Genomic DNA, 15063 nt, shown 5'->3' with positions numbered 1-15063 from the left:
TTCCAGCAACCGCTCACATATGTTTCAATATTGCATGGCCACTATCGAAAGCTTAAAGGTCCAGTTATCACTTATTACTATAATACGTAGACTCTAAATCTGATATCCTAGCACCACTTGGCAAAATTACATGACAATCTATCTAAAGTTATTTTGTTTATCAAGTTTATTTACATGACATCTCCCAGATAATCACATTCGTTATCAAGATAAGTTGGAAAAAAAATAACCCTCGTTATGATTCATAGAAAATAACCTCTTTGAAATAATGTCAAACTGTTCTTAGGCCTTATTTGAGGAGAGCTTTTAGAGGACCAAAAAACACTTTCTGGCCTTCAAAAGTACTTTTGAATGGAAAAGGATGTTTGGTAAAAATTTTGTAAAGCTGTTTCAGCTTTCCCAGAAAGCTGAAACAGTTTTGTGGGAGAATCTCCATTTTGAAGCTTTTCGAAAACGCTGTTTTCAGCTTTGTCGGAAAGCTATTTTTTTGACCAAAATATCTTCATTTAAATCTCTTTTTTTCCTCCCAAAACTCTCATCCCGCCTCTTCCTCTCTCACCCATCCCTCTCCCTCTCCCTCTCTATCTTCTTCCTCTCAACGCCGCTCATCCCGCCTCTTCCTCTCTCACCCATCCCTCCATCCCTCTCCCTCTCTATCTTCTTCTTCCTCTCATCTCGCTGCTCATCCGCCGCCTCTGTTCCTTCTTCCTCTTCCTTTTTTTTTTGTTTTGGGAGCTCGTGGCTGCCCACGGTGGCAGCCACCACGCCGGCCACCACCCGTGGCCGACGACCCCTCCGCAAGCGGTTGCGACGCCACCGTGGCACACGGCCAGCCTGTGGAGCGGTTGGGCCTCCGCCTTCCGCGGGACCGTAGCGTCCCAGCTGCGGGATCGGGAAGGCGAGCCGTAGCAAAGTCCCCCATGGCGGCCGGTTGTGGGGCTTCGCTGCGCCGCGGCCAGCCGCCGGCCATGGCGAGTCGCGGCCATGGCCAGGCTCCCTCCCGAGCCTGCTCCCACCGCCTGGCCCCCTCTCCGGTCCTCTCCCGACGCCTGGCCCCCTCCCGTAGCCTGGCCTTTTTCCGGCACCGCCGGCCTTACCGGAGGATAAGAAAGGAGAAGAAGGGAAGAGAGGAAGGAAGGAGAAGAAGAGAAGAAAAAAGAAAAGAAAAAAAGAGAAAAAAAAAAGAAAAGGAAAGAAAAAAAAGAGAAGAAAAAAAAAAGAAAAGGAAAAAAAAGAGAAGAAAAAAAAGAAAAGGAAAGAAAAATAAAAATAAATAAGTAAATAAATAAGGGAAGAGAGGAAGGAAGGAGAATAATGGAAGAAAAAAGAAAAGAAAAAAAGAAATGGAAAGAAAAAGAAGAAAAGGAAAGAAGAAAAAGAGAAAAAAAAGAAAAGAAAAAAAAGGAAAAAAAATACATAAATAAATATATATACGAATGAATGAATGAATAAATAAATAAATAAATAAGATAATAAATAAATATATTTCAATGAAATAAAATAATAAATAAATAACTAAATAAAATAAATAAAAATAAATATTAGTAATTATTTAACCAATTTTATCACTTAGTAGAAAATTTGTTGGAGAGATAAATGGTCATTAGAAGGGTAAAAAATTAATTTACACTAATAATTATAATATTTTATACATTTATTATTATATTATACTATAAATATAATATTATATTACATTATATCATAATACATTGATATGTTTTGTTAAATAATTTAATATTATATTGAATTATTATCCTATAATACACAATATTATAGTACTATATTATAATAATATTATTACATTATATTAATATTATACTATATCATATATTTATGTATTAATATATGTTGGGGGAAAACCCAAGCGCCGACCAGGAAGGCGCCCGACCAGAAAGGAGCGCCGACCAGGAAGGCGCCCGACCAGGAAGGCGCCGACCTCACAATGCTCGAATTGGAGGCACCCCACTGGGCAACTGGCTCAGCTCGGCACCCGACTAGGTGCCGAGCCCTAAAAGTGCCTTGTCCAAATATTCGACCCCAGCCTAATCCCTTAGAAAGGATCTGACAACTGGATACCCAACTCCACCGTACTCTGCTACCGTCGTCAAGCCATTAAGGCACGTGACCTCCGTCGGCCTTCGGCACGCCCTATCATTAATGTGTGCGACCCCTGCGGACCTCCAATACACTCGACCATTAATGAACACGGCTCAAGATGATCTCCGGATCACTATACCATCAAAGCGTATTGCTCTCCCTGATCACCGGTTCACTCAGCAATTAATACACTTGTTGTCTACGAACCCCAGGCCCGCCACGGCCGGCGGTTCAACCACTCCAACAGGTCCAATCAACCATGACAATTTGCTGACTCCGGTCTGATCCGGTCTTATTCTCCACAACGCCATTAATGAGCATGATCATGCCCAATTATCACGAAAAAGACAATTTGCCCTATCACCTCTCAGGTAACATAATATCCTTCTATAAAAGGAAACTTGGGAGAAAAAAAGAAAGGGGACAGACACACAAAAACAAACATTCTCCTCTTTTACTCCACTCATATACTAGCCCCCCTCTGACTTAAGCATTGGAGGGCCGGCGCCGGAGATCCCGGCCACCGGCTTCTTGCAGGACTCTTCAGGAGGACGCCACCAGCTGACGCGCCACCACCTACTGTTCCAGCAGCGGAGCTCCTCCCCTCTCAGCCGACGGTCGCCCCCGGGTCCAATTTCCAGCAACAATATATATTATATTTTATTATATTCTGTTGTATAATACTATTTATGGTTATTTTGTTACACAAAAGTATTTTTGCAGTTTGTTTACCAAACACATGTTAAAGTGCCACAACATTTTAGAAATGTAGTTACCAAATAGTAAACAACAATTTTTTATAAACACTCTACTTCAGACAACTCTACTTCCAACAACTCTTCTAAACAGGACCTTAGTAATATTATAGGTTTCATTATTTTTATTCATGTTGGAACCCATCCAATCACAAGCCGATATACAGGACAATACTCTTTATTGTATCTTTTCATTTCGAAAAAAAAAAACCAACCGCAGCGTAGAAGAGTGCGATTTCTCCATCCCATCTGTAGCGTCGATCCGTACAGTAAATAAAGAAAAAGTCCTCCTTAGTAAATTAACTCGAAACCTAGGGGCGTTTTCGTCACACAGCCCAACCCCGGCACGCTCCCAAATTCAAAAACTTTCGAACCGCCGTCTCCCCATCATTCGAAATCGAAATCGCGATCAAAAAATAAACAAAAGAGACGTCCCTCCGAAAACTCAAACCCCAATTCCCAATCCCACGAGCGAGGAAGATAGATCGAAGGAAAAAAAAAGTGATTTTTTTTTTTGATCGAATTCATCCTTCTTGTCCTCTTCATCTTTCGCCTTTCTCTTCTTTCTGGCCGTCAAAGCGACGGCTAAGACTCCCTCAGCTTGCCTTCGGCTTCACTCCACGGCCCCATCCCCTCACCCAAATTGAAAGCTCCACCTCCCACCTCAAAACCCTAACCCTATCACCCTAATCTCCTCTTAAATCCATGTCCTCCCGGAACCAGAACAGGCCCCCTCCCACCCCGGTCTTCGACCCCACTCCAAGCCCCTCAAATGTAAGGTTTGCCCTCTACTATCATTCTCCTAGGGGTAGGGTTTTGGCTTCTAGGGTTTTGGATTGATCACTGGTTCGGTTCTTGCAGAAGAAGGAGAATTTAGATGAGGCGCCTGTGGACAAGCGAAGGAAGATTGGAGTAGGGAGGATGGTGTGCCCGGCAACCAACCCGCGTGCGCGGCAGGTGCTGTCGACTGTCAATGCTGGTCCGAATCCTGGTGGGCATGGTGATCATGGGGCCGGCGCCGCTCCGAGCTCTGACGGTGGGAGCAGTGGCAGTGGGGTTGAGTTCACATCTAGGGAGGATGTGGAGAGGCTTTTGGGTGAGAAGATGAAGGGGAAGAACAAGAATGATTACAAGGTAACTGGTCTGAAATTTCCCATTTTGTTGAATTTTTGCCCATTTTAACTGATTTTGTGGGAATTTTATTTATATTATAGGGAAAGAGCGAGCAGATGATAGAGTACATAAAGAAACTCAGGACTTGTATCAGATGGTTCATGGAGCTTGAAGATGGGTATTTGGCCGAGCAGGAGAAACTCAGAAGTATGTTGGATTCTGAAGAGAAAAGGCATGCAGAGATTGGTAAATGTCACTTATGCCTTTTAATTCGGACTGCTAATTGTTCATTGATTGGCTGTTAAAAGAAATCTTTTTTGATAAGAAGTTTGAAGAACTAGGTGTTTGTAGCATTTATTTGGTCGGTTTTTATCTTCTGTAGAGGCCCAGATGAAGGCCAAGGTTGAAGAATTAAATACAATTATCCAGGACCTTCAGAGGCAGCATGCATCTTTGCTGGAAAGCTTCAGAAAGGAGGAAGCTGACAAATTGGTAGTTCTTTTGAAAATTTCCAGTTTTTCTGTTAATTGTTTGGCATGTTTCTGACGGCAGATTTGAAAAAGGACAGGCCTTTGTTAAATCTTATGAGACGGAAAGAGAGGCAAGGATTGCAGTTGAAAATTTGCGGGCAACATTGTCCGAAGAGCTGGAAAAGGTCAATCAAGAGGCAAGACGTTTCAGCGATCAGGTAAGGGTGTTTGCTTGTAGACAGAGATTTTAAGGACCCCTATTAACCTTGCTTTCTTATATTATTTCAGCTGAAAATGATCCAAGAAACCAACAAGAGGTTGCAGGAATACAATACTAGCTTGCAGCAGTACAATAGCAATCTTCAAGCTGATGCTTTGAAAAATGGTGAGACTATCTCAAAGTTGCAGAAGGAGAAGAATGCGATGATGGAAACCTTGACTGGTTTAAGGGATCACACTAACTCTCTTAAGATTCAATTGGATGCTTCTAGGGTGAGCTATCCCCAATTTGTTTGGCTTTTAATTATGAATTAATGGCCACATGAGCGAGCGATGTTATCTTGGCTAGTACTTGCAAACATTTGGCTTTCCTTTATTTTATAACTACTATTGCAAAAATCAGTTCTATGTAGTGCTTAATTGTTCCTGAGTGAAACCAAAGGATAAATATATTTAGAAGCACCTTCTAGTGATATTGGATGAAAGAATCTTTCCACGGGTTCTTTTTTTGAATAGGATAGACAGTCTTAATCTGATATAGCTAGAAGATAACTTGTTTTCGTATGACAATATTATTTCTTAATCGAGTTTACTGTTTACTTTTGTACTCCATGCAGTATAACATTAGATTATCCTTTTAATTCAATGCTGTCCATGTTGTGCAATAGCTATATGCCTTTGCTTCTCCTTACTATAATTGTTTAGGTGTCCAGCAGTTCATCGTTAGGATAATTGTTTAGGTGTCCAGCAGTTCATCTTTAGGATCTGCAATTCCAGATCCATTAAATACAGAGGTGCTGTAATTTGGAAACAAGCCTAATCTGCTAATGGTCAGTCTTTAGATGTCATTCTTGCACACTGAAGTCTTTTTTGGTTATTATGCTCTCAAATGGAGGTTCATAGTGTGACTGGTTCATCTTGTACTTACAACTATCATACCTTATGTGGTATCTGAATATCACATTTGAACTAGTTTAATTCCTGAAACTTGGAGTTAAAACCCTCCATACAATAATCTGTTTCTGCCACCCATCTTACACATCTAATTGGCTCATCATTAAATTTACAAAGACCCAATATCAATCAACTTTTCTATTTTTGTGGTTCGGTTACTGGTTGGAGTTTCTAAAGGGTGTCATTGTAGTGAATTTTTGGAACACTTCGCATACCATGTCCCCTATCTAGGTTTCATTTATTTTGGAAATTATGTTATATGAGTTTTTATGATATTTCGGTAAGATTGTTTATGGGAATAATCATGATAAAGGGAAGCCTTAAAATTTAAATGTATTTTAAGTTTGGGTCCGAAATTCATTCTAAATAAAACAAAATGTCCAATTTTGATGGTAGTAGAAATGAAAATAAGGCCTCAATAAGAATGACGAAGAGAATATACTATTGCATGATCACTTTCCATGTCCTGAATTTACCATAAAGAAGATTGAAGTGATTGAAGAAAAATAATTCTTAGAACTAAGGCAAGGTTGAAAAAATTTAGTGCCTTTCTTTCATCCAGTTGCTGCATGTTTGATACTTGTGAAGATACATCAATAGGAAAGAATGAGGCCTATACTAAGGAAGAGGATTTAGGGTTGCAATATTATCATCACTTATGAAGAAGAAATCATGTAAGGAAGGGGATCCTTTTTTGTACAAATGGTACTTTGAACTTGGAATGAGCATGAAGAAATTAACGGCACTTCTTTATCTTTTGAGTTGTTCTACTGGATTGGTCGCTGAAGATCTTTGGTCACCCGAACTTGATGAAAAAAGTTGGATCACTTCTTATGGATAAACTATAATGAAATATACGATCAACCGACATTTATTGAATTTGTAAAAGAGTTAGAAGATATGGTTTGATACTCTTATTTCTCGAATCAAGAGATAAATTAGAATCCTGATGCATATAGATACAAATGTTCCAATGGGAGCAAGAATTTCTAGGAATATTTGGAACATTTTATTTCTGAACAGAAGAACCGCTTTCAAGTAGTGAGACTATGATGCTAAATTGGGGTTTTGCAAACCAAAGGGATAATGCTAGAAATGGATGCTGTGTCTTGTGAGCAGCAGGAATAAGATTTTTGCCAATAGTTATGAGAGCAGAGGAAATTCTCTCAGATATTTTATATAGAACTTTTGAGAAATTTTTCAAAAAGCTTTATAATAAAAGTGGGTGATCAAAATACAGATTGACTGAGGAAAGAAGGCAAAGGTGCCCCCAAATTTCTAGGATAGGCCTTGATGGTTCCATTCATATGGTGCTTTTGAGAAAAATGGTTGGATGCTAGGTGGCTACCTACACTGCCTGTGTATGGCTTGATCGTCGAGTATTTCTGCTGCTTGATATCATTGCAATGTTAATAAGTCATCTATGCCATAGCTTAAGTGCTTAGAATAAATGTCCTTAGCACCATATGAATGGAACCATCAAGGCCTATCCTAGAAAATTTAGGATAGGTCCTTAGCACACACGAATGAAAATTTAGGAGATATTTTGAACACCTGCATAGGTCACCTATTGTTTGCAGCAAGTTGGAGATTGAGCTTAAGAAGTAAATGTTGATGATTTAGATAGAAAAGTGGTAAGCTTTGATGGACAAGGTCAAATGGGAGAATATGTCGGGGTTGCAGGTGGGTCACCCAGACTTGACTCCAATTCACACCCAACATGAACTTGTACTCACTTGTTCCCATTTAGCCATGGTTGGGAATAGGTGTTGATTAAGATCACTACTTTAAAATGTTTTGGTTATGGATGTATCAGAATTGTGCCTGATTTGGTTAATCTTGAAGAGTTTTGTTCAAATGGGCAAGTCCAACTCTCTTAGACATGGATCAAATTCCATCCTAATCCAAAATATATATCTAACTTTGATCACCTGATACCTATCCAAGTAAACAGAGTTGTTGTAGGTATAACTGTCAGACCCGAAGCTGGATATGGTTTGTTTTGGATCAACCTGGTTTTTGACCCAGTGCTACCCACTTGCGACCTTAGCAATATCAATGGATAAATTTGACTCATATAGGAATGAAGTTATGCAATATGGTCATACAACTTGAAGCCTTTTGTGGCTAACAGGACATTTTGCAAATGCTATTAAAAAGTCATTTTTTGTGGTGCATATGCCTATAAATAGAAATAAATGGTGAAGCACTATAGATAGAACTAAACTTATAAGCCTTGTTTAGAGTCTGTTTCATTTCTTGGTTTAGATGTCAACAATCTCATTGAGAATTAGTTGATATCAAGCAATACTTTATTGAAATATTTCTCATTTCGCATATCCACAACCATAACATGAAGCCTTGTCCCAAGCATTTGGAGTCAGCTTTGTGAAAGGATTCCCATGTCGGCTAACCTTGTTGTTATAGTTGGAATTCATGGTCTATTCAGTGTGGTCTTTTAACTATAGACTTTATCTTGAGTTCATGCTGTTAATAATGATGAGTGAAGTTTGCTGAAGTGTCAAAATCTAAAAGTTCACAAAGCAATATGATTGTGTAGGAAATTTATAAATACATTTTATACTGCTAGAGAGAAGTATCTAGCATTTATAAATGCTTGACTTACGAAGTCCTTGTGTTTCAAGGCTTATATATATTTTACCAAGTGTATCAATTTGGAATTCATTGGTAACCTTTTCTTAATGCTACTAATTTTCAATGAAGAAAAGGAAGTATAATATCTTTGGTATGGGTATGGATTGCATGAATTTTCTGCTTGATTATTTTAAATATAAATGTCTCTCTAATTGTTGCGATCATTCGGTCTTTCATAGCTTTTTCTCTAGTTTATATTGGTTTGAATAACAATCTTAGTTTTCCAATGACTTCTGGTCAAGTTTAGGATGATCTATTCTCACTCCTCTGTCAGAATAACAAGTTTAAGTTAAAATTAAGAGGGTCTTTTTTATTTTTATTATACTAGTTCATACCTTGCTCCTTGTATTTACTGAATGGTGCATTTTTTGCAAAATACATTGTTTAATTTGCATTCTACCAAAATTTCTGGAAGGATGTAAACCTTCAGCTGAGTTTGACATTTAGGGAACGATAAGATGCTCTTCATTTTGTTTTCACATGAGTTCTTTACTGCCGCTCTTTTTATTGAATAATGTCAATGCTGTCATTACCTTTATATTACAGTCATGTCACTCGGGCCCTCTATTTTATTTGAAATGTTGGTTGTCCTTCCAGTCATCTCAGCAAGAAGCTATTAAACAGAAAGAAGAGTTAAAGAAGGAAGTAGGTTGCCTTAGATGTGAATTGCAGCAAGTAAGAGATGAACGTGATCATACATTAGTGCAAGTTCAGAGTTTAAGTGTTGAAGTTGCAAACTATAAAGAAAGAACTGGGAAGTCCTCACAGGATATGGAAACCATAAGGATAAAGGCTAACACCCTTGAGGTTTGTTTCCCATTTTCTTATTTATTTTTTAAATTATATATTTGCTAGTATGACTTTATGCTTTAAATTATATATGCAGGAGACATGCTCTTCACAAAGGGAGCAGATACAAATGTTGCAGCATCAGCTTGCTGCAGCAAATGAAAAGTTGAAGGTCAGTAATAGCTGAGTTTTAAAAATGGTAATATCTGACTTAATAGCAATATTTGATATTCTTGTTGCATGCCTTAGGAAAACTTAATTGTTCTTGGAAGTAAGAAATGTAAGATTTTTTTTAAGATATTATTTAGCTACTGCAGTCAGTTTTTAACATATTTGTTTATTTTTCTAGAGGGCTGATTTAACAGCCATTGAGACAACGACGGAATACGAACAGCAGAAGAAAACTGTAAAAGATTTGCAAGAACGCCTTGCAGATGCGGAGTTTCAAATTTTGGAAGCTGAAAAATTGCGTAAAAAGCTGCATAATACCATACTGGTACTTATTTTATTTACTGTATCATAATTTGTGCCAAAGATTTGGTGTTAAAATCTTCGTCTTTCTGTAGGAGCTGAAGGGAAATATCCGAGTGTTTTGTAGAGTACGCCCTATTCTACCTGATAGCGATTCTAGTGGCATAGAGGGGCCAGTTGTTTCTTATCCAACATCGGTTGAATCTCTTGGGCGGGGCATTGACTTGATGCATCATGGTAGGAGGGCTTTCCAATGCTTCTCTTGAACCATTGTTTCCTGTTCCTGTCTATTGTGGACAATTGGTACTAATTGCATCATATAATTCCATTTTCAACAGCTCAAAAGTATTCCTTCACTTTTGATAAGGTATTCAATCATGAAGCTTCACAAGAAGATGTATTTGTAGAAATATCGCAACTGGTACAGAGTGCACTAGATGGCTATAAGGTGCGGTTTGGTAATGTGATTTAAATTGTTTTCTATATAATCATGCTTGCTCTTATTTGTAATTTATATACGACTTGTATTGTGTTTTGCTGTTTTATTGAATTACATTTTATGAATTGATATATAAAGTAACCATTTGTTAATAGGTGGAATTGTTGGAAAGTGAAAAAGTATGTTCTGGTTGAATTGGCAGTGGATTGCTAGTTTTAGAATGTTTGCAAATCAGATATTATATGTCCTGAAATCACTGTTAATGGTTGTTTCAGAACTCTAAGAATTGTATAAACAATTCCACCTTTTGTTTTTTTTCTTAATGTTCCTGTTGTATACTAATCTAGGTTTCAGTTGGATCCTACTGTTGTCTGGCTAGTTCTACTAATTCTCTTATCCTTTGATCGATTAGTGATGGTTTTAATGCTATTCTTGTATTGTATATCTAATATGCAGCATCTGTACAAGTCATTTTATTATATTCTTGGAAAATGTGCCATATTTAGACATTCTGATGTGATTTTTTCTGATGATGGCATGTTAATTTAAGAAAATCAACTGGCCGCTGTTGCAGGTATGCATATTCGCTTATGGGCAAACAGGTTCTGGTAAAACTTATACCATGATGGGCAAGCCACAACCTTCCGAGCAGAAAGGGCTCATACCCCGATCTCTAGAGCAAATATTCCAGACCAGCCAATCTCTGCAATGTCAGGGATGGAAATACAAAATGCAGGTTGAGTTTTTTGTGTTTGCTCTTGCTCTTGTAATTGTTTTATGTTCACAATAATGTTTTCTTGGTTTGTTTTGATTACAATGTTTTGCTCCCATGATTTGCAGGCTTCAATGCTTGAAATTTATAACGAAACTATTCGCGATTTATTATCACTGAGCCGCCCTGGCAGCTTGGATGCAAATGCTGCTCTTAGCAAACAATATGCAATCAAACATGATTCAAATGGCAACACGCAAGTTTCTGACCTTACTGTTGTAGATGTTTGCAGTCTTAAGGAGGTTTCTTTTCTCCTACAGCAAGCTGCACAGAGTAGGTAAATCTTTTTGAACATTGATCTGGTCGTTTTTCAGGGTGCTTTTGAGATATTGATACATTATCATCTGTAACATTATTTTTTTGAATTGGTTCATCTTATTGTTTTAAAATTTTACTTCTAATCATTTTTTTCTATGTATGGGTAACATTTTCCCTTTCTTGTAACCAATGTTGTGCCTTAAGGTGTAAACTAACTCAATCTTTTATAATGTGCTTACTGGGGGTGGACAAGGTCTTTGTTGACATCAATAACAAAAAAACTTGTGTTATTCGAAAAGTTGTTCTGGAGGTAAATTATTTCTTCTATACCTGTAGTCTGTTGAAGTAGAATAAAATAAAAGCTCATTATGTGTGTAATGCCATTATAAAATAAACATTCAGGATGGATGTGTTAACCACTGTGCCGCATCTTATACTGTTCACTTTTATTTTTATGGTAGGGTATGTGTGGCTTCAGCTGGATGTTACACTTTCAATGTTTAGCCTTGTGCTTGATATATCTGTAACTTGATTTCTAGGTAGAGGAAATGTCCGGGTTGAATCGTGATCCTATGTAGAGTTCGTAAATGTCTGATCATTCAAGTTTTGATATAAATAGATGTCAAGCAAAAATTGTAAATGACATATTGCACCCACATCACAAAAAGGCATTACTTGGTAGCTTAGATGTAAGAAATATAATCCTTGACCCAAACTACAGGATCAAATATTTGGGTTCTCAAGGACCATGCCAAAGACATTGTTAAATGAAACTTATATTCTTAAGAAAACGTATGCACAAGTCCTTTTGGACTGGTGGTGGCAAAAGTTCTAGTTTATTTTTAGATGGCATATTTCTCCTGGATTCTCGATATTGCTTGTACGGTCACTTTTTAGATCATTATTGAATCTGAGTTATGAAGTTGTGGAATAATTTGTTGCGCTTCGACTGCCAATAAAGTTCTCTTCAGCTAATTATATTACTAAATATTTCAAACGTGGGCATTGTTAACACATAAAACTAGTGGACCAACAACTTTCTTATAAACGAGTATCTCATTGAAAACCATACATCTTATGCTTATGTGTATGAAACTATAGCTTTGTTAAGAAAAGCTCTTTGGAGAGTTTTTATCAAGCCCAGCTATCAATGTGCCACGTATACTATATTTGTTCTCATACTAAACCCCAAATCATCTCTCAGTTTTTATTTCAGCACCTTTTTTTTAGACAGCCTTGAGACCATGGTATACCATACCGTACTGAACCAGACGGTACCGGACAAACCATACCAGTCCCAGTTTGAAACCGTTACCGGCACCGATGACGTACCGACACTCGGTATGCCAAAAAAATTACGTACCATACCGTACCGACAATATGCTAATGTGCACCGGTATAGGGTTTGATACCGAAACGGCGAATCTTGCTTGAGACCCATCCGTTCTGCTCTTACCATTCAATTCAGATATAGGCGTCAGAAAATTGTGGAAAACATAGTCAGCAAACGTTATAGGGTTGGCATTAGTACACGAGTTGACCAAATCAAAGTTGTAATTTCTTTCTAAGCTGAAATATATCTTGCATGCTAATGCATCAATTTTTCGAATGCTTATGTCTTCTTCCTTTTGTTTTAGACAAGCCAGTTCCATCCAGTCTCCTTCCCCATGGAGCTACAAGTGAATATTGATGTACTTGTTAGTGAATTTGTGAATTCAATGGATATGTTTGTGCAAGTTAACTAACTACTGCTTCAAGAAGACATCAACTTACATGGCGAAGTAAATTCATTGTCCTGTTGAATTTGACAATATTTTGAAATGACAATACGACAATTTAAGCATATCTATTACCTGCATACATTATACATCCAGCTGCTTTCTCTCAGCAGAATATTTGATCGATTCCTACTTCCATCTGTTGTTTATGAAGTGAAAATATGAGCTGAATCCTGGATGGTTGTGTTAAATTGATGTTCCAGGTCTGTGGGTAAGACACAAATGAATGAACAATCCTCAAGAAGTCACTTCGTGTTCACATTAAGGATATCTGGAGTTAATGAGGTGGGCTGGTGTTACTAATTTGACTGGTTTAGTTAGTAATACCTGTCTATATTTGCTGATGCTGATTCATGGTCACATATCTCCAGAGCACAGAACAACAGGTTCAAGGAGTGCTGAATTTAATTGATCTGGCTGGAAGTGAGCGCCTTGCTAAAAGTGGCTCCACTGGAGACCGCCTCAAAGAAACACAGGTAGACAATCTTGAACTTTTAACCATAGCTAAGTTGTTTCCCAGTGTATGTTTAATATGCTATTTCTTTCCCTCTGTTACTGCAGGCAATTAATAAAAGTTTATCAGCTTTGAGTGATGTAATATTTGCTATTGCAAAGAAAGAGGATCATGTGCCTTTCAGGAACTCCAAGCTGACATATCTTCTGCAGGTAAAATATCATTTCCCCTGGTTATAATTCTGCTTTGGGATGATTAGATCTTTAACTAAGATGATTTAATTGTTCAATGACTTCAACTGCAACTAATCTAATCTCAAATTCTGTATTAGCCTTGCCTTGGTGGAGACTCTAAAACGTTAATGTTTGTCAACATCGCCCCAGAGTCGTCGTCTGTTGGGGAGTCAATCTGTTCCCTTCGTTTTGCTGCAAGGGTTAATTCTTGCGAGATTGGGATTCCCCGTCGCCAGACCCAGATGCGTTCGTCAGACTCACGCTTAAGCTATGGTTGAGCAGCATGGCAAATACTTGCATCCTCCAGCACCATATGCTTGTCGCTGTAGCTGCCGTGGCATATTTAATGACTATTAGGCTTCTAACATAGTCTTCTGTAACCAGCACCAAGGAAATGAAATCAATGTTGTGTTGTGAATTGAATTTGCACAAGGCAGTATGTTGATTGTGGTAATATTTGTATCAGTAATTCCTTTTAACTCATTGTCTGTTATAATTGAATCAATTACCTACATGAACAATTTACACAATCAGTTCAGCTGGAATACCTGTTGAGGATGAACTGCTTCTCTCGCCCTCTCTCTCTCTCACTCTCTCACTTCTTTGGTCTTGCTATTTAGGCATTTCCAGACTGATGTTCTATAATGCTACATGGGGAATGATTAAACTGATGAGTCTGGTCAATAAGCTGTTGACTGCAAAAGATCATCTGGTGCATTCTACATAGCAATCCTATGACACTGTGGGGTTTTCAGAATCAGCAGTGCATTTGCATGGAAATTCTTATCATGCATGATACGTTAAGTAATTGATTTACAATATTAAGAAAATGATATGCAGATAATTATGTCATTCATATTGTATGGGCTATCTGCAGTGAAGAACATGTATCATATCTTCATACTTGCCGTGCTTCTTTACAGTGTATTTAAATTGGCCACCGGTGGAAGTTGAAGTTGTATCTTGGCTGCCTGGAATATTCTGTGGCTACTCTTCTTTCTTGTCTTTCAATCCTCAAGCCAAACACCAACTCTAGATGTATGGCAAAGTGGGAGAGCTAGTGAATGAGTTTTTTTTGTTTGTTATTTACTGCTATTAGGAGCTTCGCTTACAGGGCCTTTGTTCTTAATTGCATTGTAGTGGGAGATGTTATTTTATGCACTTGTTTGTTTAAATAGCATGTGGTTTACCTATTTTACCGAGATAAATAGAAGGATACACTAAGCGTTACTTGGATATAAGTTTGGTATCAATTTAAGCATGCTGAATTCCCTTATAGTGGAAGATGCTATTCTATGTGCTTGGTTGTTTTAACAGCTTGTGGTGTATATTCCCCACTGGGCAAGCTAAGATTCTGCATTTGGCTACTTTAATTGTTTTTTCCCTTAAAAAAAGTAGGGGAGAAGGATATTTACCCTTACTCTTAATCACACCTTTTCTTTAATAACTAAAATGATCTGATTAAGGAGAAGAAAAGAGTACCCTTAATCTGTTTATCTCGAGTCTCTCAAAAGATTTAGAAAGAAGCAACAAAATTTGGTGAAAATAGGATTTAGGTTCCTTTTTCTTTCACTGATGATCATAAATTAATATACATGGTCTTTAT

General features: G+C 37.8%; 1 protein-coding gene across 5 annotated transcripts; it reads left to right on the top strand.

Moving 5' to 3' along the window:
- The first annotated feature begins 3238 nt into the window (after positions 1-3238).
- LOC103698705 (kinesin-like protein KIN-14H) lies at positions 3239-14019 on the top strand. 5 transcript variants are annotated; one of them, XM_089924872.1, is made up of 17 exons: positions 3239-3626; positions 3714-3986; positions 4067-4211; positions 4348-4457; positions 4534-4653; positions 4760-4927; positions 8861-9070; positions 9150-9224; positions 9402-9548; positions 9619-9760; positions 9862-9971; positions 10537-10698; positions 10803-11011; positions 12974-13055; positions 13142-13246; positions 13332-13436; positions 13556-14019. In XM_089924872.1, the coding sequence occupies exons 1-17, from the start codon at positions 3558-3560 to the stop codon at positions 13733-13735; spliced, it is 2412 nt and encodes an 803-aa protein (XP_089780998.1). In that variant the 5' UTR covers positions 3239-3557; the 3' UTR covers positions 13736-14019. The 5 variants fall into 5 exon arrangements, with proteins under 5 accessions (XP_089780998.1, XP_008778969.4, XP_088559126.2 ...); XM_008780747.5 differs by having other exon boundaries at positions 4724-4927; XM_088703000.2 differs by having other exon boundaries at positions 3239-3631; positions 4724-4927.
- The last annotated feature ends 1044 nt before the right edge of the window (positions 14020-15063 follow it).

Source organism: Phoenix dactylifera, chromosome 8, assembly GCF_051530095.1.
Source record: "Phoenix dactylifera cultivar Ajwa chromosome 8, Ajwa_hap1_PhDact_Kaust_v1.1, whole genome shotgun sequence".
Taxonomy (NCBI): domain Eukaryota; kingdom Viridiplantae; phylum Streptophyta; class Magnoliopsida; order Arecales; family Arecaceae; genus Phoenix; species Phoenix dactylifera.
Note: the sequence above shows the minus strand (reverse complement) of the source record. Positions and strands in the feature narration are given on the sequence as shown.

What these genes read in the sequence shown, in the direction of transcription:
- LOC103698705 (XM_008780747.5), top strand. Translation starts at nt 3,558, where the DNA reads ATGTCCTCCCGGAACCAGAACAGGCCCCCTCCCACCCCGGTCTTCGAC. An exon ending in CAAGACGTTTCAGCGATCAG is followed by an intron (nt 4,654 to 4,723) that starts GTAAGGGTGTTT and finishes ATATTATTTCAG; the next exon opens with CTGAAAATGATCCAAGAAAC. An exon ending in ACCGCCTCAAAGAAACACAG is followed by an intron (nt 13,247 to 13,331) that starts GTAGACAATCTT and finishes CTGTTACTGCAG; the next exon opens with GCAATTAATAAAAGTTTATC.